The sequence below is a fragment of the Schistosoma mansoni genome, chromosome 4 (genome assembly GCF_000237925.1).
Source record: "Schistosoma mansoni strain Puerto Rico chromosome 4, complete genome".
In the NCBI taxonomy this organism is placed as follows: domain Eukaryota; kingdom Metazoa; phylum Platyhelminthes; class Trematoda; order Strigeidida; family Schistosomatidae; genus Schistosoma; species Schistosoma mansoni.
The window spans coordinates 8,359,913-8,387,648 of NC_031498.1; the positions used below are offsets into that span (position 1 = coordinate 8,359,913).

General features: G+C 30.2%; 1 protein-coding gene across 1 annotated transcript; it reads left to right on the forward strand.

Annotated features, from left to right (window-relative positions):
* Positions 1-604: 604 nt before the first annotated feature.
* Positions 605-26,904, forward strand: Smp_127020 (putative ets; the record flags this gene model as incomplete). Its single annotated transcript, XM_018796715.1, has 6 exons — positions 605-607; positions 4,046-4,371; positions 15,863-16,146; positions 17,720-17,757; positions 19,841-20,830; positions 26,851-26,904. 6 exons carry the CDS (start codon positions 605-607, stop codon positions 26,902-26,904), a joined length of 1,695 nt encoding a protein of 564 aa, XP_018651829.1.
* Between the last annotated feature and the right edge of the window lie 832 nt (positions 26,905-27,736).

Below are 27,736 nucleotides of genomic sequence, written 5' to 3' on the forward strand. Positions count from 1 at the left end.
TTAGAAAAACATCTTTAAAAATGTCTCAATAACGATAACCAAATATAATTACATCAAATTATGGGTTATCTCATTATTAATCTCTCTAAAATGTATATATTTATTAAATATCCCATGATGAATAATGAGAACACAATGAAGTAGAAAGATAATAACAGTGAAAATAGGTCATGTGTTAATATTCAATCTAGGAAACAATCATTATAATTATTATGAAACAGGAATGATTTAAAAATAGACATTTTGAATTAGGATGACTAAAACAACTAGAATATAACATATTTTTACTAAACTCAAGTCTTTCTTAAAGAAAATCTGTTTGTTTATTGATATGGTTAGGGTTTCTCTTACCTAACAATAACAATGTGATGTATGCAATAGAATAAATGATGAGTTTTCACTGACCACATACTAGAAACAGTGAACAGTCTTTTAGTTACTGACGTTTGAATTCTCATTAAATGTATGGAATAAAAAATAGGAAGAAGAAACCAGTTACCACTATATATATATATATATATATATATATATATATATCGTTAGAACGGGAGACTATGGCCTTAATATGTGACTGTTGTTTATGCAATCGATTACCTAAACTGATATGGTTAGCGTGGCCGAGTCACTGGTATTCACAAAATTTGAATAACTGACCCAAATTTTCAAATGGAAGAACATCAGAAAACAGAAAGACTTTTCAGCAATGATGAAACATTTATGTACCAAATATTTGCACAAAAATAAAAGTGATCAAAATTTATTTCAAACTTAAATTTTTGTTGGATCCGTATTTCATAGATCATTTACCAACTAGTACGATTGAGACTTACAAAACGTTAATTCGGGACCCATATAAAGTTGTGGATATACTTTGTTGTGGTTTTCCAAACAATGATGGAAAATTTGTCTATTGCATCTAGGTTTCTAATGGTTTACCGACTAATATCATTTCAAATATTTCCAGAACTGTATGAATGTTTACAAACTATCTAGATAAATAACTACGAGTACAAACCTTTGACTTTTGCATTCAAAAAGAGTTTGTGTTTAACCCTTAACTGTCTTGGTAACAAGCAAAAACGAATAGTGTTAAGAACTTACTTTCAATATTTTAGGAAGTCTTGATTATTATTGAATTATTTCAACCTATTTATCTATCTTATTTTGTCATATTATTTAATAGTGTTCTGGAACTATCACAATAATTATTGACAAAAACCCCCAAGGAAAAAACTCATTAGAAATTCGCAATTTGAAAATCTTTTTACTGATCGTTGATGTTAACTTATTCCTTTTACATATCATATTTATGTCGTGAACTGTATAAACCTATCAGCTTATATGTAGCTGAAAAGAAAGCAACGATACATAGTAAATTCATTGTATTCTGAAAATATTGTTGTTTTTGCTTTATTTAACTTGGTTGAAATTCTAAAGTTATTCAAATAATTAGTAGTGAGTAGATGTTTGTCTTTCTACTCCTAACACTAACTTAATCAGTCAAAAGTAGTTAAAGGAAAATATAATGCAACAAGCTATCAAATAGTTTCACATTTTTCAGAAAACTATCTACATCTCTAACTTTATGATAATTGGCAGATTTTGTTACCCCATGTATTTCAGTTGTTTTAAATGTGTTACTTCCTTAATCACACTAAAAAGAGTCCATTTACACAAGTTGAAAGCTTTATGATCACATTTGTAAGTAGCTTTTCATACGACAAAAGATATAACTATGTAATTTGGGAGGGAACATTTTAGAATGAATCGTCTCTCTGGTTTTCTCTCAAGTTTAATTATAGTAGCTTTATAAATATCTTTGAAATAAAATAACTCCGTTACTGTGTAGACAAGCAAGACAAAAATGAGTTAACCCAGATCACTATTTTATTAATAATGTTGTAGTATCTAAAGTGGTGAATGTTAAATCTAAGTCCCTACGGAATATACTAGCATCTAAGTAGTGATGAAGTGGTTAATTTACTATCCAAATTTCAATCAGTCTACCATATATTTGAATCTCATTCTATGTTCCTGGGTTTAGACAGTTGACTGACGATCTTACGAAAACTGCACAAGGTACATTGGTTTGTTCACTTGCATTCTCACTTATTATTTCTAATAATGATTTTTACTTGCTATGTTACTTTTAGTTTCCTGACATATCCAACAAAATAGGTTGCGATGATTTAATATAGAACATTTCAAACAAAATCTATATTAAATTAATTTAGTATTACTTGTTTGAATCTTCCCATCGATGTTTAGGGCTGCAACTGGTCAGTCTCTAATTGGCATATGTGCATACTGTGAGTATTGCCTCGAAATAGCCTTAGTTCACAAGCATTGTAAGCAAAGACGGATAGTGGCTAGCAATGGAATCCAGGACGCGCGTTTCGTCCTATTTGGGATTCGTCAGTTGGATGTACCTGCATCTCAGAGTTGATGTTCACTTGTATAAGGTAATAATAATAACTGATTAGAGTTTAAAATGTAAAACAGACCCTCATCAAAAATGGTTATCCACCTAGGTTCATCGATAGTAACTTAACACCTAGACATCATCAGGAAAAAGATTTGACAGTGCAGAAGAAAACTTTATTTATGAGTATGGAATTTAAAGGAGACACGGCTGCTGAAATCCTGAATAAACGGATTTCAAAATCGTTGAATAAAACTTTCCACGCAGCTAAGCCTCCAATTGTTTTCTCTAACCGGTCTACCATTCTGGTGTGTGTTAAGAATAAACTTTCGCTTTGAACCACATCTATGTGTATCTATAAATTTACTTGCTCATGTGGGGCACGTTACCTAGGCCGCACAAAGCGATCACTTCCCAAACGCATCTTAGAACACTATCCGGCTTGGCTCTTAAAAGGAGAATACAAAAAGATAACTAGTTGGATACAGGAGCATTCAATTAACTGTAGACACATAGCTCCAAAAGACTCCTCTTTCAAAGTAATCTATAGAGTCAAAGGAACCGGGTCGAAGGGGGGGCGAATCAATATTTTATGCACTGCTGAGGCATTGGCAATCCACGAACTCCAGCCTGAACTTTGCGTGCACAAACGATTTGTCCAATCTCTCACCCTTCTTTGGCCTTAAGTCCCTTAATGAGTATGTTTCTGGTTGTCGTTTTCTTTTCTTTTCTGCACTTTTATTTGATTATTTCGGTTTTTTGTCTTTTAAGTTACTGTTTTACATTATAAACTCTAATCAGTTATGTGGAGATGGATAGTGGCTAGTAGTGGAATCCAGGACGCGCGTTTCGTCCTATTCGGGACTCGTCAGCTGGATGTATCTGCATCTCAGAGTTGATGTTCACTCTGGGACTTGAACCCAGTACCTTTCGCTTCAAACGCCATCGCGTTATCCAATCGGCCACTGAGTCCTGATAGCCACTTGCTTGTGTAATGGGGTGAAGTTTAAATTCATTTGGTATTACTTGTTTGAATCTTCCCATTGATGTTTAGGACTATATTATGTATGTATTCATTATACAATAATCCATTCCACAGTGTTTATACTCATCTGTTTAATTATAAATATTTTTCTGTAACACAAATAAAAGATAGTATTTAATTATACGTTGTAACCTGACTGGCAAAAATCACTTCCATTCATTTTCAATCTATAAGCCTAACTGTTGAAAAGCTCAATAATTAGCTATCATTTTGATTAAGTAAGGGAAGAGATAAAAATTAAATTAAAGGGGAACAGAATTTATGCTTTTACCATTATAAATGAATAACGACCAGATGAATATTTTTGTATCTACCTATCACAGTTTAAATTATAAACTGGATAGAATATATGTCCTCGCCTAGTTATCACTATTATTCATAGTTAAAAATAAGGTGGAGAAATAATAACCAATGAGCTCATGATCCGTACTAATCTAACTTTTTAATAATTATATTAAATTACTGAAAATGTCTAGTTAGTTAATTTTTCATTTTTGTTCATAACTTTCGGGAACTGAAGTAATTTAGTTGAAAAGAATTATAATTCTCAGAAGTTACTATCATTCTTATAAAAAAAGATGTATACAAATGATGGATGTTGGATACAAACTAATGAAGATGCATCGGTTCACCTTCGTCCATCTCCTCATCACCATTTTCATAACCTTTGGATTACCGATTCAACTTCAAAACAATATTCACCTACTTCATTTAATATTTCATCGACTTATTCATCTAGTTCATCACCAGTACCAGATCCTTCATTTCTTACTGATAACATAACAAATACTTCTGTTATATTAGACAGTCAATATAATCCATATTTCAATAATACTGGAAATTTACATGTACCATATAGGTACATGTGGGATAAAGAAGATGATTATTACCTATATACATCCAAGTAAGTCTTAACTTCATCTTTGAGACATATCAGATTCATTTTCTGGAAGGTATAGATGACTGAGTTTAATATCGAAAAGAATAAATACATTTGATAATAAGCTTTAGAGGGTTCTCCGTAGAAATATAAGTAAATGTTACTGAATGAATGGTGCCCATGTGAAAATTTGTCAAAATTTACATTATTCTTTAAAAATCGAACTATCAAAAAGCTAAAACGATTAAGACTGGACTGTTTGATTATCTGTTATTCACAAAAAGTTGATCCCTAGTTCGTATGCTTCAGAACTTCAGTTATTGAGTAGGAAAAATATCGATTTTATTCTCAAACAGTTTGTTAGTATAGTCGGCCCTCATAATAGTGACATAATTCTCCATTTCCAAATTTTACTGACCTAAATCTCAGTTTCGGAATACATGTCAAATAACATTTTATGCATATAAGTATATTTTGTTAAGTCCACTGATTTTATCTTTGCTATGAAACCTGATGATTTTTTATTGGAATATTTTTCTCAAATTTGTATCAGTTGGAAACAGTTTATATAACACACAGATCAATTAAAGAGTAAGTGAAAAGCAAGAAGCATGGGATGAGTGTTTCTTTGCCATTCAGGACTTCTCAACAGTATTTGCCCATTATTATACAAAAGCTTTTGTCAATTAATAATCGAATTCTTATGAATGAATCGCTTCGAAATAGATTTAAGTTCTAGTGAGATCCTTTGAGGTTAATCAAATTTAAGATGAAGTAGGAAATAATTAATGACTTTACATGAGGAATGTGAAACAAAGTAGATTGGTAAATTCCGGAACTGTGTGTATTGAATTTATACTCATGGGTTTAAAGTTACTGTGTTCTTTTAGAGAGCCAAAAATAGTCTCTTGGTTGGTGCTCACTTCCGAGAAGTCATGAATTAGGATAAAAACAACTTCCTAGTCCTCCCTGATTTGTATTAACATTTCAACTAAACACAGTTGATACAGAAAGCTATCTAGAGAAACAAATATAAAAATTTAATTATATTTCTGATATCATTTGACATAGTTACTTACATAAACCACTGACTATGTATTAGTTTTAATAAATAACCATTTCAGATACTTACATCTTAATAATTTACTTGATCTAGTAAATAACCTGATTAGAAGAACCTTCGTTAGTTCGTGATTTCCATTGTCATAAATCAATATTTTTGAATTACATGAAATTAAAGGTGAACCATATTTAATATGATATTACGCTAAGTTCATAAACTTGGGTAAATGATTGAAAAGTTGTAAAATCTTTTACGTTGGTTTTCTTATAACTTGGAACAATTCTCAGATGCTTTAAGAATTCAAAATGATGTTCATTCAATTCTGAAAACATGACACAGAATGGTAGGTCCTGGGTTCGAATCTAGCGAGGCGGGATGCGCACTGCTGAGGAGTCCCACAACAGGACGAAACGGTCGTCCAATGCTTCCAGGTTTTCCATGGTGGTCTAACTTCAACTGACTCATGATTTCAACTATACATAAAAAATTACTAAAACTCTCCACAAACAACCCAAAATATTTTTAGCTTATTGTTAAAATCTGAAATACATTATCAATTTATTTATACTAAACACGAGAAAATAATAATAATGATAAAAACGTTCTTGATGGATACTACTATGATTGCAACAAAAGTAGTTTCATTTACCATAATAAATAGTACTCCTCTTAAGTAATAAATTTAAAGTACCATCTATTAAGAATTTCAATTTAGTAACATTATCAAATTGCTTGGGTAAATATGTGTTTCATGTTGATAAACTTTTGAATTAGAAGAAGATAGTTATATAAAAAAAACTAACTAATCTCAATAATATATAAGAACTTTCGTCTAAATTAGAGCGAATAGTTTCACAGTATTTGAGTGCCGAGTTGAAAGCTTGGACCGGATTACCAGGCGAAACGTTGGATTTACTTCAAATTCATTCGCTGAGATTTTACAAGTACATTATTCCTCTTTAATAACTAATCTCAACTTTGATCTTCTGTAATCATTGAATTTTCCTTAATATAGAACATAGTACAAACATTACAGATAAAACATCACTAGTGAATGTATTCAGATTGTATGATTGTTAGAAAGATTATAAGATGAAACGAACTTATACTTCATATTATCATCAACTTTATAATTTTCCTAGAACTCTATCATAAACCAGAGTTTCATACCCAAACTTTTAGGCTTTTCATTCAGAGATTTCATTATCAGCTTCCAACTCAGATGATATATTTTATTGAACTACCAAACCAGATGACCAGTAATTCTTTCATTTTCAGCAATTATTTAATTTTTCTTTTCTTAGTCATAGTCATTACAAGTAAACAAAAGGATTACCAAATCTAAATTAAATTGCTTTTTTTATTACCAACAGACTAACCTTCCATAACTTAGTGTATTAATAAATTATTTAGATAAAACAGGTTTCAATAAAACTATAATTTAAATTTACTTATATAAATATTGCTTAGAGACCTTGAATGATATGGCTCAAAATCGTTTGCAATAGCGAAGGTGCATCCACTCTTTGTGTTCTACCAAATTCTAATCTTCTGAATTCTTCATGTCTCTATCTTTTTTCTCTTTCCAAATTTATTTCACTGGATTATACTCCTTCAATAGCATCTTCAAACCCTAATCTTTCACATTAATGCATATACTCTTACTACTTTTACCACCATGGGATTTGAATCGACAGCTGTATCTCTGTGCTAATGTGGTATGGCAACTCAAACTGATGTACGTAAGTACGAAGTTCTACGTTGTGACTGACTGACTGACTGATTGGATAAATTAATAACATGTCCAAACATTTACAATTAGCATAGGTGCTTTTAGAATCAAACTCTTGGATACTAGTATACAATGATTGTTTATTGAATAATTTTTAAGGTTACACACATCTCAATATACTTCAAAAGATTCTAATGATTTTTATGTAGTTTTACTGAATCATTGTGAAGATTTATACTGATTCAAGTTTCTACACTTAAAATTGTGTAAAACTTCAAAACAAAACAAAAATTGATCGTAATATTAAATTAGCTAGAAAAAGTAGCCTGAAAACTTTAAGATGTCGTCAATGTTACACCTTAGTCTGCAGTCTTTAAAACTTGAGAAATAGTCAAATATACATTTATAACCGGCTTCTTTTGTGTAAGTCATTATATTGAATTACTTGTTAATGTGACTTTGTAAAATTCTTTTTTGAGATCTCATGAATAAAGTACTCAATAATTACTAAAAAACATTTTATATTTTTACTTAGTAATCTCCAATTGAACTACTAAACATCCTGTCTATAAGTGATAGTCAAACACTGTCATAACTATTATGTATTCATGACTTGGCTTTCAAATAATTGTTATCCTTTTTATGATTACGTCTACTTGACTTAAAATTCAATTTTGATTTTGAAGAAAATATAACAAACTACATCCTTTGATCAGTGATGTTTTGAGTATTTCATTTATTTCATCTCAGAATCTATATGATACAATTAAGCTTGTTGTAGCATTTTTATGACTTTCTAGCTATTATATAGTTGAGATCATGAGTCAATTGAAGTTAAACCACCATGGAAAACGTGGAAGCACTGGACGTCCGTTTCGTCCTATTGTGGGACTCCTCAGCAGTGCGCATCCACGATTTCGCATCTATTACACTGAGCTTCTTCTTTTTTAACATTTCCATATATTAAACATTGACGTTTATGTAAAAAATGGAACTGTATAACCTAATGAGAATTCATTTACAGAAATATTCTTCATTCAGATATCTACACTTTGATATGATGACAATTTGTAAACAATAAGGGATCTACAAGTTATTTTTGATGATTAAATCTGTTCTATAAGAAGCTTTAAATTTAATATTATATTGAATGAGGTTGAATAAAAAGCTGTATAAACTATATCATTCAATGTAACAAATAGAAAGGAAGATCATTTAACCTTTTTTATATCGAGAGGCTTTTGTTAACATGTCAACTAAAGTATGATATTAGTTCATATTAATTGATCGACTTACATGTAATTGAACATCAAGGAAATCAAATAATAAATCATTAATTTTATAGTTGAAATCATGAGTCAATTGAAGCTGGACCACCATAGGAAACCTGAAAGCACTGGACGGTCTTTTCGTCCTATGGCGGGACTCCTCAGCAGTGAGCATCCACAGTCCCGCATCGCGAGATTCGAACCCAGGACCTAACAGTCTCGCACGTGAGCGCTTAACCTCTAGAACCACTAAGCCGGCATCCAACCGGCATCCATCATTAATTATCAAATTAAATCATAGATACATGTTTTCTTTAAGGCATTATAATTCAATTCTTAGGTATAATTATAATGAGTTAAATAGTCTTGTATCTACTAGAATATGAACAATTCTATGATTCAATCAGACATCACTCTTCATTTTATGATTAAATTTATTTTGTGCTTTCATTTTTAACTTAATTGATAAAATCCCAATTCATATCAAAAACTCTGTATAGATAATTATAAGTTATGCAACAAACTCTTGGGAAATAATAATAATATTTACAACGAATCAAACTGTTATTATTATTGTTTTGACCACACCGAAATTCATATTCAAAATCTCTGCTTTCCAAGTTATTATTTTATGCAATATTGTTATACACGTATCACAGAAGAGAGAGAAAGTAATTCATAGAAAAAGACAAAATATTTAGACATGCTTACATGAGCAGCAATGAATGAAGAGTAGAAATATGTATGCAAATATGCAAACATATACATTCTCAAGGCCTAAGTGACTAGAGGAGATGAGAATTCTTTAAAGTAACTGAGTAAGCAGTGATTAGCTACGAAAAAAGAACGATAAGTTGATGCATTTCATCAACTTTTAGACGCTATAATCAAATTATATATATATATATATATATCGAGTCACGAAATGATTGTTGACTATTTATTGACTTACTACTGAATACAATGGTATCTTAGTCTATCGATAAATATTGTTATATAAGAGAAGATTGTCATGAACCACTCTCTTTATTAGTTAGTTGTTGATAGTGAACAAATATTATAGTAAGATGGAAATAATTTCAATCACGAAAATTTCAGTAAAAACAGCTGGTGACCAAAATCTAAACTACGCATAATTATGAGACTTAAGTTGTTAAATTGTACTACAGAACAGATCAGTAGGATAATAATCGAACTTAAGACTAATCTGGATCTGAGTTATTGAAGGAAATATACTTTGCTGATCAACATCGACATCAGAGATCCTATGCAAGAAAGTTGAAAATATAGATTCTTAATCCAACAACAAATATAGTAGAAATCATCACGTCATTCAATTTAGCGATCACATTGTAAATAGATCTCGGATAACAGGAGGAGATAACGTACAACACAAATTATCATCAAGTCACTTATTTAATGGAGTTGAGTTCAGAGCAATTTAACAGAAATAGTAGATCTTTATTTTAAGATCACGACTGGATACATAGATTTCATACATTTAATTTGTAAAATGACACATTGATTCAGACAGTTTTCAATTAACGGAACATTGGTTTAATACAAATACTCTTTGTTTATGAATTGTTTCAACCAAGTGATTTTTATCATTGATATTGTTGGATAACTAATGAAAATGAATGATCACTGAATATTTACTTTCTGGTTTTTAACTCTTTAACGACCAGAACTTATCTTTCAGTTCTTGAGACGAGCACAATACATTCAAATCACTAAGTCGAGATCTTGTGCTCCACACTTTCAATTTTAGTCAATTCACCATACTATGTGGAGCTCATCCCAAGTGAATGTTGATTTTCTGCTTCATTTCCGAATTGACTGCCTTGACAGATCATGGCTTCTTACTAAAACTTTCAGATGTCCTTCTGGAAGTTAGCCACTAGTTCTTATGACGAAAAGTTGTATGGTTACGTAGATACATGATCAGTCATCTGACAGGATGTGAATATTGTGACTGAATGACGATTAATTACTAAAACCGAACCATCAGCCCAAAGTACCCAGTGAATTAGAACTAAAGGGTAAGACAAAAATATGTTACTACTTCCTAGCATACACATACATATACAAAAGTCTTGGTTTTAAAGTAGACATGACTAAACATCTTTCTTTTTAAAAAATTTATATTATGTAGGTTTCATAGAATGCTCACTAGCCTATGAAATTAAAGCCAGACAATTAGAGTTGATTGTTGCCTTGTATTTCTAGGTAGCTTTTATAAAAAAATTGGGTTTTCTGAAATTACTTTTCACTGCAATCAGATGTTATTCCTTTCTATGAGACCCAATTATCTATGCTTTATTCTCGTTTGATGCCCTGGACATGAATCTCATATTAGAAGGCAACAAATGTTCTTTGTATTTGAGTTTTCAATGAAAATGACCTCATGTTAGACGAGATCCTTGTGAAAGGCACTCAAACTAATTAAGAGTTGATTTTATTATGTTAAACTTCATTCTTATATAACATTATTGACTGTTTCCAATACTTCGTTTCCAGTGAGTTTCTAGTACAATAATTTGAGGATCTTTTTTTCATTAGAATTACTTGTATTCAGTTCCCGATTAGAGAGCTTTTAAGGTAATAATTATGGCAATTTGTGGATCTGCATTCTTACCGTTCACTTCAATCACTATAGGATTGGTTTATATATTCGCCATTTTTAGGGATATCCGGAACACTTTATTTTTCAGCTCATTTTAATCTAACCACAACTAATATCCTTAAACATTCGTTAGCGTTGTCTATAGTGATGACTTAGTCAATCTACGTTTACTAGGATATTTATTTTCAAATCAATGAAAACTGTGGCTTGTAAAGAAGATTGTGTCTTCATTCATTTTGCCAACCGGAGTGTTTATGATGATTATTTCTTACGACTGTTTGTTAAACGCTTTTTGTTTTAACCTCGATTTTACTTACTCATACCCAACTTTAATAATAATACTCATTTATTCAAATTGATATTTTTCTTCTTCTCGAGTATTGAAAAAGTTTAGATTGATATTATTCATATAATTAGTCTTGAGGTCAGACAGTTGACTTCTCACTAACTCTCATCTTCCTCCATCTTGGATGTTTGTATTTACCAGTCAATAGATGACTTACATACAAAAATGAATAATCACATATCCTGTAATCTCACAGTAGTATACCTCTAGGGTTTTGCAACTTTTGTGTAGAATCGTTTTCAAGAGCACAGATCACCCAGATATATAGATATTTGGATATGAGAAATTTAATATTTATTCTAAAACTCGTTCGCTTATTCACCAAGGTGAGTGTATGTAAACTGATGTTTCAAAAAAATAATCGAACGAATCAGATTATGTCATTAATTACTCAGTTTACATCAAGTGATCAGTTCGAGTTACTCGTTCTACTTGAAAGCTATCAAATGTGATAGCCAAAATCCTTAATCCTTACATCATGTCGCATCACACTTAGTGAACGTAGACCTATATCACTCAACTTTAAATCATTGTCTTATATCCGAAAACTATCTTATCTAGTTCATTTAGAACAAGTGATTAATATACTTAAATCTCAGATCATATCAGTACATAAGTCCCTACTTTAAAAAATGATTTTATTTATTTACTGTTTACATTTGATGAAAGTTTGAATAGTTTACTTTAAAAAAATAACACAGACATCATTGTACGACATTACAAATTTGTTCATTTGATTCTATAATCCAATGATTAACAAACTTAACGTAATTATAAAGTTACCAAAGTGAATAAATGAAAATCTTAATAATTTTTATCCATTCAGATATTGCACAAGCAAGTGGCTATCAGGACTCAGTAGCTAAGTGGATAACACGATGGCGTTTGAAGCGAAATATACTGGGTTCAAGTCCCAGAGTGAACATCAACTCCGAGATGCAGATACATCCAGTCGCCGAGTCCCAAATAGGACGAAACACGCGTCCTGGATTCCACTGCTAGCCACTGTTCATCTTTGCTTACCATTCAGTTATTGTTTATAAATGAATAAATGATTCATTGACTATTAGAAAATATTTCAGATGTATACATTAGTCTTACATTATTCTCATTCTTCCAATCATTTGTATACAGAAGTTTACACTAAATCTAAGAATTTACATGTATTCAATAAACAGGCTCTTAAAACCTATTAATTAATATTCTAAAGAAACTCATAAAAAAATTATATTCGAAACTCGTACCCTTTTCCGTTAACATAATTTTATGATATGAAAGTAATATATATCGAATCATTTAAACAAAGAGATGAGAAACTTTCATTACTTATTGCTTTTTAGTTATACTACTATTTAAACCGGTTGATTGTGACGGCTTGGATCTATGTTTAAGTTAAAAATAACTTACGGATAAACCACACATGAATAATATATATTTGTCTTTTCTATATGAATGACTGATATGTAATGGAACACATAAGATAAATCTAATATCAAGATTAATTTGAATATACTCTTACTTAACAATAAGGACGGTTGTATACAGAATATATTAACATGTTTTCTATGTCTGTATATGTATATGTTGCTAAATATTATGTCATAGTGAATCATTACTATTAGAGTCAAATTCCGCGCTTCACCTAAAAGGCTATATGTATATACATAACATTTATTAAACGCTAACATTTCAGCAAAGATTTACTAAGAATATTTATTAATTTTTATGTTTTTAACAATATGGGAGATAGGATGATCACTGATAATAGGGAATCATATACAACCATAATCAAAAGATCGATTACAAAGATAATTAAGCGATCTCAATGACTTACTTTTCCTTATCTGTGTGTGTGTGTTATATATTGCATATACTTCTCTTGTATTATTAACCAAACACTTAAAATATTCTTCTTTATTATATATATATGTAAAATATCAAATCTATCATGTTACACATGCCAACTATAATGGTTATATTGATAATTATTTTATAAAAATGGAACATTATAATGATTTACTACTGATCATATTTCTTGTTGATTTGTATAAAATTCATGTTAAAATCATGAATATTGAATTCATAAAAGTAATGTACATTGAAAAATGATACAAGTTTTTATCAGAAGGGGTTTTGTGGAGATTTCAGTGTTTTCATAGTTGAAAGCATAGGCCAATTGAAACCAGACCAGTCCAGTGCTTCCAGGTTTTCCATGGTCGTCTAGCTTCAATTGACTCATGCTTTCAACTATGAAAATACAAGTTTTGTCATTTATTTTGTTTTTCTTTTTTCTTCCGTTATTTGATAATAAACAATTAGAATATGAAGTCATTCTTAAACACAATATCTACAATTGAAGTATATTTATAAATATGTTAGTTATAATAATAAATGATTCAATAATATCATTGTGAATATCTTTTGAGGATGAAGATTTCCACATGTAATCTATTGATATATTTCTAATCAATTGATTGTTTCAAATAAATGATTCTAGAAATGTATGGTTGCGTCATAGTTAGGTCTTGTTTGTTATAACTAACTAGTAAACTATTTGTTTAGAAAGAATATTTATTGAACTCATTGAACATGAAAATTGTGCTAAATATTTAAAGATATGTAAAACAAGAATATAAACAATCTAGTCTAGAAATTGACACGATTCTCAGTAAAAAAATATAACATTATTCGTTGAAATCTGCTCGAAATCGTTGTTGGTGTTTAGTACAACAAGATTTTTCCACAGGAATGGTAACTTTGAACTTGGGTTTTTGCCAACTGGAGTTGGTCAACAGTATGTATCTGTAATCTCATGAGAACTGATATTTTTCGAGTATTTCGAAACTGTTTCATCTAGTGTGTTGCCTGACAGAATATAACCAACACTGGAAACAAGGGAACATGATAGTTTTCAACTCTGATTAATCAGGTAGGACATATATACACCATTTGTATCGGAGTTTATTAACTTTCAGGGAATTCAGTATGGTTTCTATTTCGTGATCAGTTTTGTCATTAATTTCAATTGTTCATAATGATAATTACAATTCGGTCATATTAACAGAGGATCTTTTTATGGTTACATGTTTCAAATTGTCAATAATCCCTTAACAAATGAGATTTTTTTCAAACATATTTGTATTCGGAAAGTAACATTCATAGTATATACAAGTTTAATAATTTTATAAATTAATCTAAATGGTATATCTAAATTTCAAGTGTCTATCATTGTTATCTCCAATCATCTGATTCTGAAAACAGTGGTTGGGAAATTTTCAAACTATATTTAGTCCTCTGAGCTGGATGGTTTGGTTGTGGAGCTTTCATTGTCGTTCAGAAGGACGATAAAAGCTCCATGACCAAACCGTCCAGCTCAGAGATCAAAACTCCATCAAAATCATCCACCTGAGCTACAAATCTTCTTCACCGTCTCAAAATTATATTTGGTCTATGAATTGAACCTCCAGTTGTTCATTCCCTCTAGGGATGACTAAACTTAAAAAGTCACTATATTATTTATTACTGTTATGTAAGCTTGTCCCGTAAAAACAATTTTGGAAAATGAAGCAAACAATAAGGAATAACAAAATGATACCACCTTTGGTTCTTGTATTCAGTCGTGGTTAGTTCTCATACATTCCCTTTTGTGATTCTTTTAAAATAATACGGAAAATTAATCCTAATCTGTGAACTGTGTGAAACTTTCTCTAACTTGATACTTTTATTCATATTAATTTAAAGAGAAAAAATCAAGGATAACAAACAATGTGTATCTGACATATCTAATATCTTAAAGCTTATTGTTGACAAAAAGACACTGAAATATAATCAGTCAATTAAAAAAAAAGTAATTTTAAGTCCACGAAGTTGAGCAATCATTCACCAATGTCTTCAGCGAGTTGATATCTCCCTACAGACCTGGTTGACCTCCACTGCTTACTGCTTCTCACTAGAACTCCAGGAAATACCTCATGTAGCCAGTCACTAGTGAGCATATGATCATCGTCAGAAGGGGGTTTTGTGAAGGTTTTAATAATTTTATATAGTTGAAATCCTGGATTGGTTGAAGTTAGACATTAACACTGTTGGATACCGGCTCAGTGGTCTAGTGGTTAAGCACTTGCGCACGAGACTGATAGGTCCTGGGTTGGAATCTCTCGAGGCGGGATCGTGGATGCGTACTGTTAAGGTGTCCCACAATATGACGAAACGGCCGTCCAGTGCTTCCAGGTTTTCCATGGTGATCTAGCTTCAATTGACTCATGACTTCAAATATATAAAACTACTAAAATCTTCACAAAACCCCCTTCTGATAATTTGAAGTCATTTAATTTCATTACACTTTAAGTCATTCAAGATGTCAGATGGTCTACCGTACACAGAGTTCTGCCAAGTAATATTCTGTTTCATTTATACGTGTATACGCCCATAATCATTCCATCCATCAAAATCAAACCTATTCTATATTACATAACTTTAGGTCTTGCTATTGCGAATTACAAAAAAACGAACAAATTTCATATAGTGAAATTGATTCTTTGAATTATTATCAAACTAGAGAAGTTAATGGATTTCTTCCTCATAAAATATGTGGTTGTGCACCAAATTATCCGTCAATTTGTGAAATTCACTCTTTAGATATAAATGGAGACAAGTCAAGAAAGATTACAACAGATTATTCAATTCAATCAACAAAAATTTATGATTATCCAGAATGTATGGTACCGGAAAAAAGTAATCATAACTCGAATACATTTATTGAAGGTAAGTTAGGTGTAAATTAAAGTTACTTACATTAAATACAATCAAATCTCAGAAATGTCATAAGCTTGTATTATATGGAAATATTTTTTAAGTAAAAATAGTGAATAAATTATTCATTCAGTTAGACTTTTTACGGTCAACTTTTGACTGGAATACACCAATCCTCAAATAACCCAAAATCTGGGTAATGTATACAGGATGTTCGACCAGATCACAAGTCACTGGCTTATTTAACAGATTCAAGTGAATTCTAACTATCTTTCGATGACTTGGCAACATTTTTTTATGACGGAATGCTATACAACTAACCAACTAAACGATAATGAGTTTTTCCGAAAAAGGACTAACTAAAATGGACTGAATTATTTATATTATTAACTTAATGTACAATTTAACAGTGTTCTTATTTGTATTTTCGTTTGTTTAGTGCCTGAGATGTGAATACATTGTATATACAGTGTAATATGAAAAACACAGATGTTTTAAAGTATCAAACATAGTCTTTCAGTAATACGTTACTCAAATGAGAAAAAAGTAGTATTAATACTGGTATTGTTTCTTGGAATTTTTAGAAGTACTGGCTTATAACTTCGCAGTTTGACTTAAATATCTTAAGTTATATAGTGATTGAATTAACCATAATTTATATTCAACAATCTAAAGCGAATTTTCAACGAGTATTATTGATCATCATGATTAAGGTGTCACCCCCCCCCGACTTGAATTAAAAACGATGACTGCTAGAACCAAAAGCACTTCATATTTCCAGAAGAAAACTCTGAGCACACGTTAATTCACCTAAATTTGCAAATTTCGCTTGGTAACACTTTGAATATTGCAATTGAATAAACTATATATTATCTATGGGAATTGAAAGTATATATATATATATATATATATATATATATATACCATCTAATAATTAAACGAACCTCCACGATACTCCAACGTCAGAACTGCGATAGTCAGCTCAATGGTAACTTGTATCGGTAAATGTCGTCATACGTATATCACAGTACGAGAATATAAAGTTTGCTGGAAACTCATAAATATGTATATAATCTACCTATTTCCTTTTTAAACTTTAGATACAAAGAACTCAAGTTGGTTTACTTTTTCTCCATTATTATCAATGAATTCTAAATTAGACAATACATCCAATGAATCATCCACTAAATGGCCATTCAATAATTTTACGACGATATCAAACGATGAATTATTACTGCCATCATCATCATTATCATCATCATCATCATCATCATCAAAAACTTGTACAGAAAATTATTTAACTAATCATAATGAAATGAAATTAAATGAGAAAAATTTATTGAAACCTTATCAAACAAATGTATTGAATGATAATTTAATAAGGCGATCATTGATGGAGAAATCATCAATACCAATGACGAATTTTGATAATAATGATAATAATAATAATAATAATGGTGGAAACTTAATGGCTGCTGCTTCTGCAGCTTTAGCTAATCTTCATCGTCGAGGATCATTGCAATTATGGCAATTTTTAATTGCTTTATTAGATGATAAAGAAAGTCAACATTTAATATGTGGACAGGAAGAAAATTAGAATTTAAATTGAATGATCCTGAAGAGGTAAATTTTCACAATATATAAGTTAAGTAATAATTTTCATTTTCATTTAATTTATAATACACATCTACTGTCTAATAATGAATAGAATGTATGTTACTTATGATAATGTTTGAGACATTATTTTCAATGAGATGCAATTGATCATTTCCATTTGCTGTAGTGAACGAGAACACAAGTGGGGACAATCAAATGTATTTGAACACAAAATTACCGAATATCTTAGTAAAATCTGAGAATCTTACAGTAAATACTTCATTCGCAAAATGTCAATCAATTGTCTCAAACTTGACCATTTCTTTTTGCAAATATCAGTCAATCGTCTTAAACTTCGTTGTTCCTACATTTCTATACCAACTGCTTTCTGTTCTCGTTCTTTCCTCCTCGATCTTCTTGACCTCTTGCTGCCAGACATTGTATTCCTGACTAGCGTTATATACTATTTATGTTTATATAAGTAGCACACACAAGTTGATATATATAGGTTTATGTGAAGTATTGATCTCTGATGAACTGATCAGTGCTTTATCATACAAACTGAAAGCTATGAATGTTGATTAGACAATCATTTTACTTTTAAATAATTACTATTTATTCCTAACTGGTAAATTTGATTCAATTCATTAATATTTAGTATAATTATATGTATGGAATATGGTATATATACTTTATTTTGTTCCACTAAGTATAACTCTCAAGGTAAAATTAACAGGAGTAAAATATATAAAGTTAGATCAACTACATATACATTAATCTAATAGTTCATACTATCAAGGTGATAAAATGGATATTAAGAAGACTTACTAACACTATTATAAATGATATAGTTCACGTGTACAATACAATGAATCATGATTTTTAATAAAAATACTTTTTAGAATATACACACGAAGAACTTTCATTTTTTGATAGAAAGGCATTTTACAATTAAATTTCATGCTTAAACATGTTTAAAAAGGAAAAGATTATCATAGTTTCCTTTCTGTTTATTAAAATATTTCCTCAATTTAAAAAAAATAATAATAATCAAATTTTTATACCCTGGATGATAGAGAAAGAGAGAAAGAGGGAGAAGGAGAGAGAGAAAGAGGAACAACACAAATCTTTTCCATATATATGTGTTTTTGTTAAATTACAATGAATGACCTGTTATAATTTTAATCATTTTATTATTATATTCTAATATGAAAATTCATCATTAAAATGATAAATGAAATTGAAATTAATTAGTAGTATAACGATTTACTTACATGTGTTTATGATCAACATTATCTCGTTACTGATACGTCTTGCTGATTGAACGCTATACTCGGATCCTAAGCTAGTCTTGTAACCCCCAAGCTAGAACTACACAGCTATTTGAACACGAGAGAAAAGGTGCAAAGTATGCGAAAAGTACTTTACTCCAAAGGTTCATTTATGTACAGAAAATATAGGGTTTTTATAGTATTTTAGATGTCCTTGGGTTTTCCTGAAAATTCTAGAATACTACATAAACTAAATAACTGGTAAATGATTACATATGTTTCTAAGCTGAATAAAGAAATGGGTTCAATAATTAACAGGTTATTGATAAACATCAAGATATTAATTTTTAGATATTTGAATTTGAAATAGGTATATTTAACTAAGCAGTGACAGATAGGTTTCGAAACTTACAATATTATTAGCTTTAATATTTATTTAATTTAAGTACCAATGAGAAGTTTGTAAGGAATTTTGAGTGAGAGTTTATAATCAATGACACTTTAGAATCCATCTTATTTCTATGGAAGCATATTCATCCTTTCGAGAGCCTTAACTGAGCTTCTGGTAAGTTAAACACGTATTTAAACAAGTAGATCTTAATTAGTAAGCACTTTATATTAACCGAAAAACACAAGTTTTTAGATTTCCGTAATCATTATTAGCGGCATGAAGAAGCCTCTTAGAAATTCATGATTTCTAACTATTATTCAAATGATTTTGAATTAAAACAATATTTTCTTATAAATCGTCAGTTTATTTTATTGTCCTATACAATTATCAAAGTCTAACCATGTATTTCGTATGAAATAATGAATCCCTTTCTCTTCTTTAAAACAAGGTTGCTCGTTTATGGGGTATTCAGAAAAATCGCCCTGCTATGAATTATGATAAACTGAGTAGATCGTTAAGGTACTATTACGAAAAAGGTATAATGCAGAAAGTATCTGGTGAAAGATATGTTTATCGATTTGTTTATGAACCAGAACTGTTATTTTCTCTAGCATTTCCCGGTGAAGAGCACTCAAATCAACAACTTATTAGCTCTACAACGACAGCCAAAACCAATACAGATGATAAATCATCTGGTCAATTGAGACAACTTCCGGATAATTCTTTAAGTACACCGTATAAACTTGGCACATCCAATAGTCAATTTTGTTTCACTTCAAATCATTTCAATAATCAGCAGACAGATAATAATACAGAATGTATACCTACTAACGAAGAAAAATTCGGAGTTAAACGTAAGCATAATGATATATTGGAAGGAGAAAATGAGAATAATAATTATAAACAAATCGATGAAACTCCCAGTTCTACTGTAGTTACTAATGGTAACGATAATCAACAAGTTCAAATACCTAATAAGTATGGATGTGTTAGTGTATTCTTAAATGATGAAGGAATATGTTCTAAACAGAACATAAACAATAGCAACATTATCACACCAAATCAACACTATAATGAAAATGGCAAAGATTTCTTAATGTATGTATATGGAAGTCAAAATAATTCCACAGATAAATTAAGTGACAACAGTAATTGGTCTAAAACAGACAGTCTATTGCCAGCAAATTCCGTATCCGCAATCAATGAATCTTTAACATCTCATATTAACTGGTTCGATAATCTTACAATACAAAGAGAACAAGAACAACAGTTACCCATGTTACATTGTACAAGTTCAGAAAACCATCACACAATGAATTATTCATCAAATCTTTCAAACTATCATCAATATGATTTAGAACATTCTTTATTATCATCGCCTAATGTATACTATGAAATTGATATTTGGTCAGATAGACAAGACTATTATTTATCTGAAGTAATAAATGAATCATATAATAAAGAACAAGAGAAATTATTATCACCATCTTCATCGTCATCATCATCATCATCGCCACCAGTACTTTCATCACAACTTCCATTATCTTCATCATCTTTTGTTTCTTCATTGAATGATCGTAATAATATGTTGTCAACTCCACCACCCATGACAATTAATTTACAAAATATTTATGAAATTAATTATGAATTATTAACAACTAATGATAAATTAACATATCATCCATTTTAAACATTGATTCCATTATTCAAGATTCAATTCTTCATTTTATTTTTCTTCTTTTGAACAAGCATTAAATCATAAACAAAGTCATTTTTCTTTCATAGCATCATGTATAAATTCATCAATGATAAGAATTTGTCTTTTTATATAAGAACTTTCGTCTAAATTAGAGTGAATAATTTCACAGTATTTGGGCATCGAGTTGATGTGAGACATTAAAACAGGAATAATATGTATTTGTAAAATCTCAGCGAATGAATTTGAAGTAAATCCAAAGTTTCGCCAGGCAATCTGGTCCAAGCTTGGATTCTTTTCGCTGAGATTTTACAAATATATTATTCCTTTTTAAGAATTTGTCTTGTTTTTTTTCTATATTTAAATTCTTTACATGTTTTACATTTATTTTAATAGTAAATGATAGTTATTGGTAATACTATCTTCAATCCTGTGAATGACATTGTCATTTGAATATGTATCATACTATTCGAATTGTTTGTTTAAGGGTATATTTCTCCTTGTTGTTGTTGTTGCTGTTGTCGCTGTTTAAGAGGATTATACAATGATAAAAAGTATAAATTCCATTCAAAATAAAACACTGTGATTATTTGTACAACATTATTCTGTTCATATTATTTTAATGCATACACCTTCACTAATAATTATGGTTTGATTTGAGGAAATATACATTATTGTTTATTGAATGTTTTTTCATGTTAATAGATTATTTTGAGAAAAGAAAAACAACATTTTTGTAATATATCAATAAACATATTTATGAAATAAGTGGTTTTCTTTAAAGAATTATCAATTAGTAACTAGGGTGAGACTATAGTTTATGGATGACCTTTAAGTGACCTTAGACTGACTTTGAGAGTGTCCACCTAATAAATAGGATCAAATGAGGGTTATAAATCTGTGTGAGGAATTAGAATTACGATTTACAGATGATGGTTAAGGTTAGGAATTAGATTTAGGATTTTCATCCCTAACTGATATCAGCTATAATGCCGAAACTGTATTTAGCCAAATGGATTAGTGAATTTCGTGCCAAAATCCAAAACCTGTCATCTTATACCTGATCAGTTCGTCCATAAACTATAGTCTCGCCATAATTAGTGCTATATTCTATTAATTAGTTATAATTTTTTTCTTTCTGATTTCATTCATAAACTAAATGCCTCAATAATAAATGGTATTTTCTACAGTATTGAATTATATAAGTTAGTTAACAGTAAGGTTAAAATAAAAACACGAAATTTATTCGAAATCATCCATGAAATAAACTTCATGGAAGAGAAAGCATCAAATTAAATGTATCAGTCTAAAATGGGGTAGTTAGTATCATTAGTAGTGTGAGGTGTGCTACTGATGTCGACAGATATAAGTAGTATGTATCATCAATCGAAAGTTAAATGTCTGTCGGCAGAAGGTTAAGAAAATTGTAGGAAAGAGAACGAGAACGGAGAATGATTGGTGTGGAAACGAAAAGATAATGAAGTCTGAGACGATTGAGTGACATTTTGCAAATGAAGTATTTACTGTATGGTTCTCAGATTTTACTAAGGTGTTCTATGGTTTGGTATTCAAATACATTCGATTGTCCCCACTTGTGTTCTCGTTCACTACAATAGTGCATTGCTGAGATAATGGCCATTATGAAGTACGAGATCACAATGCAGACCCCCTTCTAAGATTCTTTCAAATACAGCATATCATACTCTTTAGATAGACCTGAAATATTTTGAAATGAGTAATTATCTCTCCGTAATACCTTCGACAACTTGAAATAGCCGAATAGCTTATTGATCTTCACGTGAAAGTTAATTCTTTAGACGATGACTAGGTACATGGTTGAAGTCATTGAGAACCAGGAAGAGGATACGATCAAAATATAACTAATTTATTTCCTGGGGTTAAGGTTCCAAAAAGATTTCTTAATTAAATTTATGTTTGGTTTACCATTCTGATTCTATATTTCAAACTATCAATTCACATGTTCAAACAATGATAGTCTAATTCTTGGTTTCTAGTAGTTTTTCAATTTTTTAGCCAGTGTTCCAAAAGAATTACTTCCTATCAGGATTTTAGTAGAGTAAGTAAGGTTTGCTTATAGAAACAATATTAATAGAAATATTAACTGAATGTTTACTAGTTAGAAAATAGTGTAAACTTACGGTAGAATACTTAGCTTACAAGTTGGATTGCTTAGACATAATCCGTTAGACAATAATATAAGAATAAGTATTTTTGGACCATAAATTTAATGTCTTCTCATTAAAATCGTGAAAATTATTTTCCATAAAATATAATTACATGATGTCTGTTAATCGGATAACCCATACAGGCGCGTTTATGAAAAAGTTTACGACCTATCGTCATACAAGTTACAAAAAAGTACAATCAGAGACACCTTCGTGGTTGGCAATACGCATTGAAGAGAATGAACATTAATCGTATGTCGATTCCTGAGCTACTAAATTCTAAATAGCGGTCACCAATTAACAAGGTGAACTATCTTCAATTCCCACTACGTCGAAACATGTATTGTAATTGTGGTGTAATCACAATTCAAGAATCTTGCTTAAGTAACTTACAAGACAGTTGCTTAGTATCACTACAAGATTTCAATGTCCATCGTCAGGATCGATGAAGCAAGAAGAAAAGGTTTGGAGACGGTGTAGCTACGTTTGTAAATATGAACTGGTGTTGGTTTAGTTTTGCACGTTTTAAGTTTTCAAACGACTTTAATGACTGTTTAACATTAAGATACCGACCAAAACACCTGAATAAATACAATTATGTTTGTGTTACCAGCATCTACGTGACTCCGGGCTGTACACCATCTACACTATCTGTTTTCGCTAATGAATTCACTGAATTCTCTGATACTGCCTTCAGTGGTTCACTTTCAGTTGTGTGTGGTGATTTTAATTCATGAGACTGCAAACTTTCTTTCATTGCTAGACTACTAAAATACAGTAGATTTTCCCACTCGTTTGGGTGCCTATATAGACTTAGTTCTCATTATTGATGTGGGGACATATGTGACTCATAAACTTGCTCTATTGTCTAGTTCTGATCATTGTATTCTTCGTATTCTACCTAAAGTATATGGCAAACTTGTAAAGAGTATACTCTTACATCAAATAAATAAAGTTAAATATAGGAATTACCCAGAAGAAAGTCTCCGAAATCTGAAAAAACATGTTTCGTACGACTAACTGGAGATTATTTACAGATGACTGATTGGAAAACACTACCTATGTTGTCACTTGGTATCTTAAATTATGTTTTGATGTTGGTTGTCCCACTGAAACCACTTTTGTAAGTTTTGATAGACTGACACCTCCACAACTAAAACAATTACGGAGGGTAAAAGAAAGAATGTAGAAGGAGAAAAACTCCATTGAAGTTCGTAAGCTAAATAGTCTAATAAACCTAGAGCTTAGACATCTAAACTCAATGTTTACTCAAAAAATGTTATTTCGTAAAAATCCTCCAAGTATGAAGAAGCTAGTTAAAGAACTTACAGGTGAGAGACACATTAGAAAAGATAACCAGCTGAATGTTTGTGACTTATATTAGTCTTTTGTACGTCAGTCATCTGATTTCATGCTCCCTATGTCCACAGGTTTAAAAAATAGTTGTCTTCCTACTTTCACTGGAACTGATGTCTGAAAATGTCTATAGCCACTTAACTCGTCTCAATGTTTAGGACCTGATGAAATCCCAAACCTCCTTTTTAGAAAGTGTGCTGACGTCCTATGTTATTTATTCACGAGTATCTTCAACAGATCGTTCTCAACTAATCTCATACCAAAAATGTGGAGAAAGATAAAGACAGTTCCTATACCTAAGAAAGTAACTGGCGATAAGAATGTGAAATTTAGAACCATAGCAATAGTTTCACCTTTCTTCAAAACAATGGAAAAATTATTGGTACTCCCGCTCTAACCTGCACTAGAAAAGAATATTGATCCGTATCAGTTTGCTTACAAATGCGAAAGAAGAACCTTAGATGCAGTTGCTGTTCTGCATCACAATATACTATTCAGCTTAGAAAGGAGTAAGAAGTTTATTCTATGAGCTTTTGTGAACTATACTTCTGCTTTTGGTTCTATCCTAAGGCAACTCCTACTTAACAAGTTAGTGTTAACACTGACAGCTGAACAACCAGCTGGCTATATTCCCACCTCTCTGGAAGAGAAGAGTACACTGTGCTTGGAGGAACGTGTTCAACGTCTCTACTGTCTAATCAAGGTGTGCCACAAGGAGCTGTTTTCTCCTCTCTTCTTTTCTCTCTTTTTTGTGCATGATCTGCCATCTTCCACAGAAAACACTTTTGTGAAATATGCAGACGGTCTCACTTTGATAAACACAGTGTCAAAGATTAACTATCTTGGTGTTACCTTTTCCTCTGGTCTTTCTTGATCTTCTCATGTTTTATTGTTATCGAAGAGAGTTTTCTGTCTGACTTACTATATAAAGAGACTGCATGCTTTTGGGATTACTCGATATTTACTCTTACAATTTTTCAATTCTTGGACATTACCTATTTTTCTTTACTGTTTCCCATTGTTCTTTCACAGGTTTCTGAGAAAAGACTTTTCCAGGTGACAGGTGTTATCTCACTAGATACTAACCATCCCCTTCCATCATATCTTTCTCCTTGGATATTTTCTGGGAGAACGAGACGTCCATACACTAAAATCCATGTACACAAGAAAAGGTATTAAAGTTCTATGATACCTTATCTAACAAATATACTCGTGACGATAGGTTTTTAGAGTTGACCTAGTAAATAACCTATATTCTTAAACATGTTTGTAATTGAAAAGTTGAACAGTTTTAGATCTTTTGTTTACATTTATCTTTTCAATTGTTTTGTTTCTATAAAAGAAACTTGTTGAAGTACCTCGTGCTGAGAATTCTATAGTGGTAAAACATAAAACAATCCATAGTGATATAAGACATTTTCTCAAATAAAATAAATAAGCTGAAAATGTTTACATACATTTTTTTCTATTTAAAATGATTTCCATGCTAAATTTTTACTTTAGAAATTCAGACAAACAAGGCAATGAAGTTTTATTATTAACTAAAAATTCGGTACAATTTTCATTAAACAGATTATTAATTTATGTAAAGATCACCATTTTTAATTGTATTCTTTATTTCAAACAGTCAAGGTGACAGACAAATAATTCTTCATAGTTGAAATCATGAGTCAATTGAAGCTAGACCACCATGGAAAACGTAGAAGCACTGGACGGCCATTTCGTCATATTGTGGGACTCCTCAACAGTACGCATCCACGATCCTGCCTCGCGATCATAAACTAACAATGACTAAAAAATTATTCAAATCCAAGAAATAGTCAGTAAATACATTTTTTCAACTTAGTATTGGATTTCTTAATAGTATACACTGAATATCTTTTAGAGGATTAGACCTAAAAGATTTATATTTTGATGGTAAATTTATATAAAATTACCATGAAGCTGGTCAAAGATCATATTACGTCGGGAAATAGAAGCAGATATAAAAAAGATGAATAACAACTGGAAAGGATTACCCAGGACAGTGTTGGATAGAGAATACTGGTGTGCAGCCTATGCTCCTTCACGAGGGGTAACAGGCTTAAGATTACCATGAAGCTGAATAATTTACTGTTTAAATGAATTAAAAACGAATAATAATAATAATAATAATCAATTTACATTGTTGAATATAATAAAACTATATACAATAATTAATTGTGTTTTTCATTATACCAGAGTAAATTTTTACTTTATTATAAAAAGGAGAATATATCTAATGTTTCACTTTAATGAAATTAATAACAAATAATTACTTATTATTATAATAATATGGATATTTAAAGCTTTAGTAAATCAAAGATAATTTACGTATGTTCAATTGTCTATATGTATGTATGTGTGTATATATATATGTGTGTGTAGATATATTCATTCCATTTATTTATAATTCTCATTGAAATTAGACTATAATTATACTCAATTATTTTATGAATTAAATATACTCACTTTTCCATATTTATATATACATATCAACCGAAATATATGAAACAAGTGAATAGTCTAAATGTCAAACAGAAATGTTTGTATACTCATTGTATCATATTACTTCTCTATCTTGCTATCCTTCTAATTATATTATGTTTCTAAGTACTGATGCTTTTCTATAATCTATTTTATGATTGGTTTTATAGAGTTAATTTAAATAGAATATTCTATAATATACATATTAGATTTGAGTCAATTTAAAAGAAGAAAAAAAAAGAGAACAAAAAAGAATCCCCCCATCAATGTTGTAAACATGTTTGAACACAATTTTTTTAAAAAAGATGTAATTATTATCTTATATACTACTGTTATAATTATTCCAATTAAATGGGATAATATATTTCAATAAAAACAAAACCCTTATATATATCATATATATATATACATAATGACCGATGAAAATGATATACCATATACCATATACCATATATATATATATATATTCTATCAGTAAACTTATAAAATTATGATAAAAATTTATTTTTTTTTCTTTTTAGAAAAGAATTTAGAACTTAATATTAACCACATGTTCATTCAATAATTATTTGTCAACATCTTTGTGAATATTCCTTTTTTT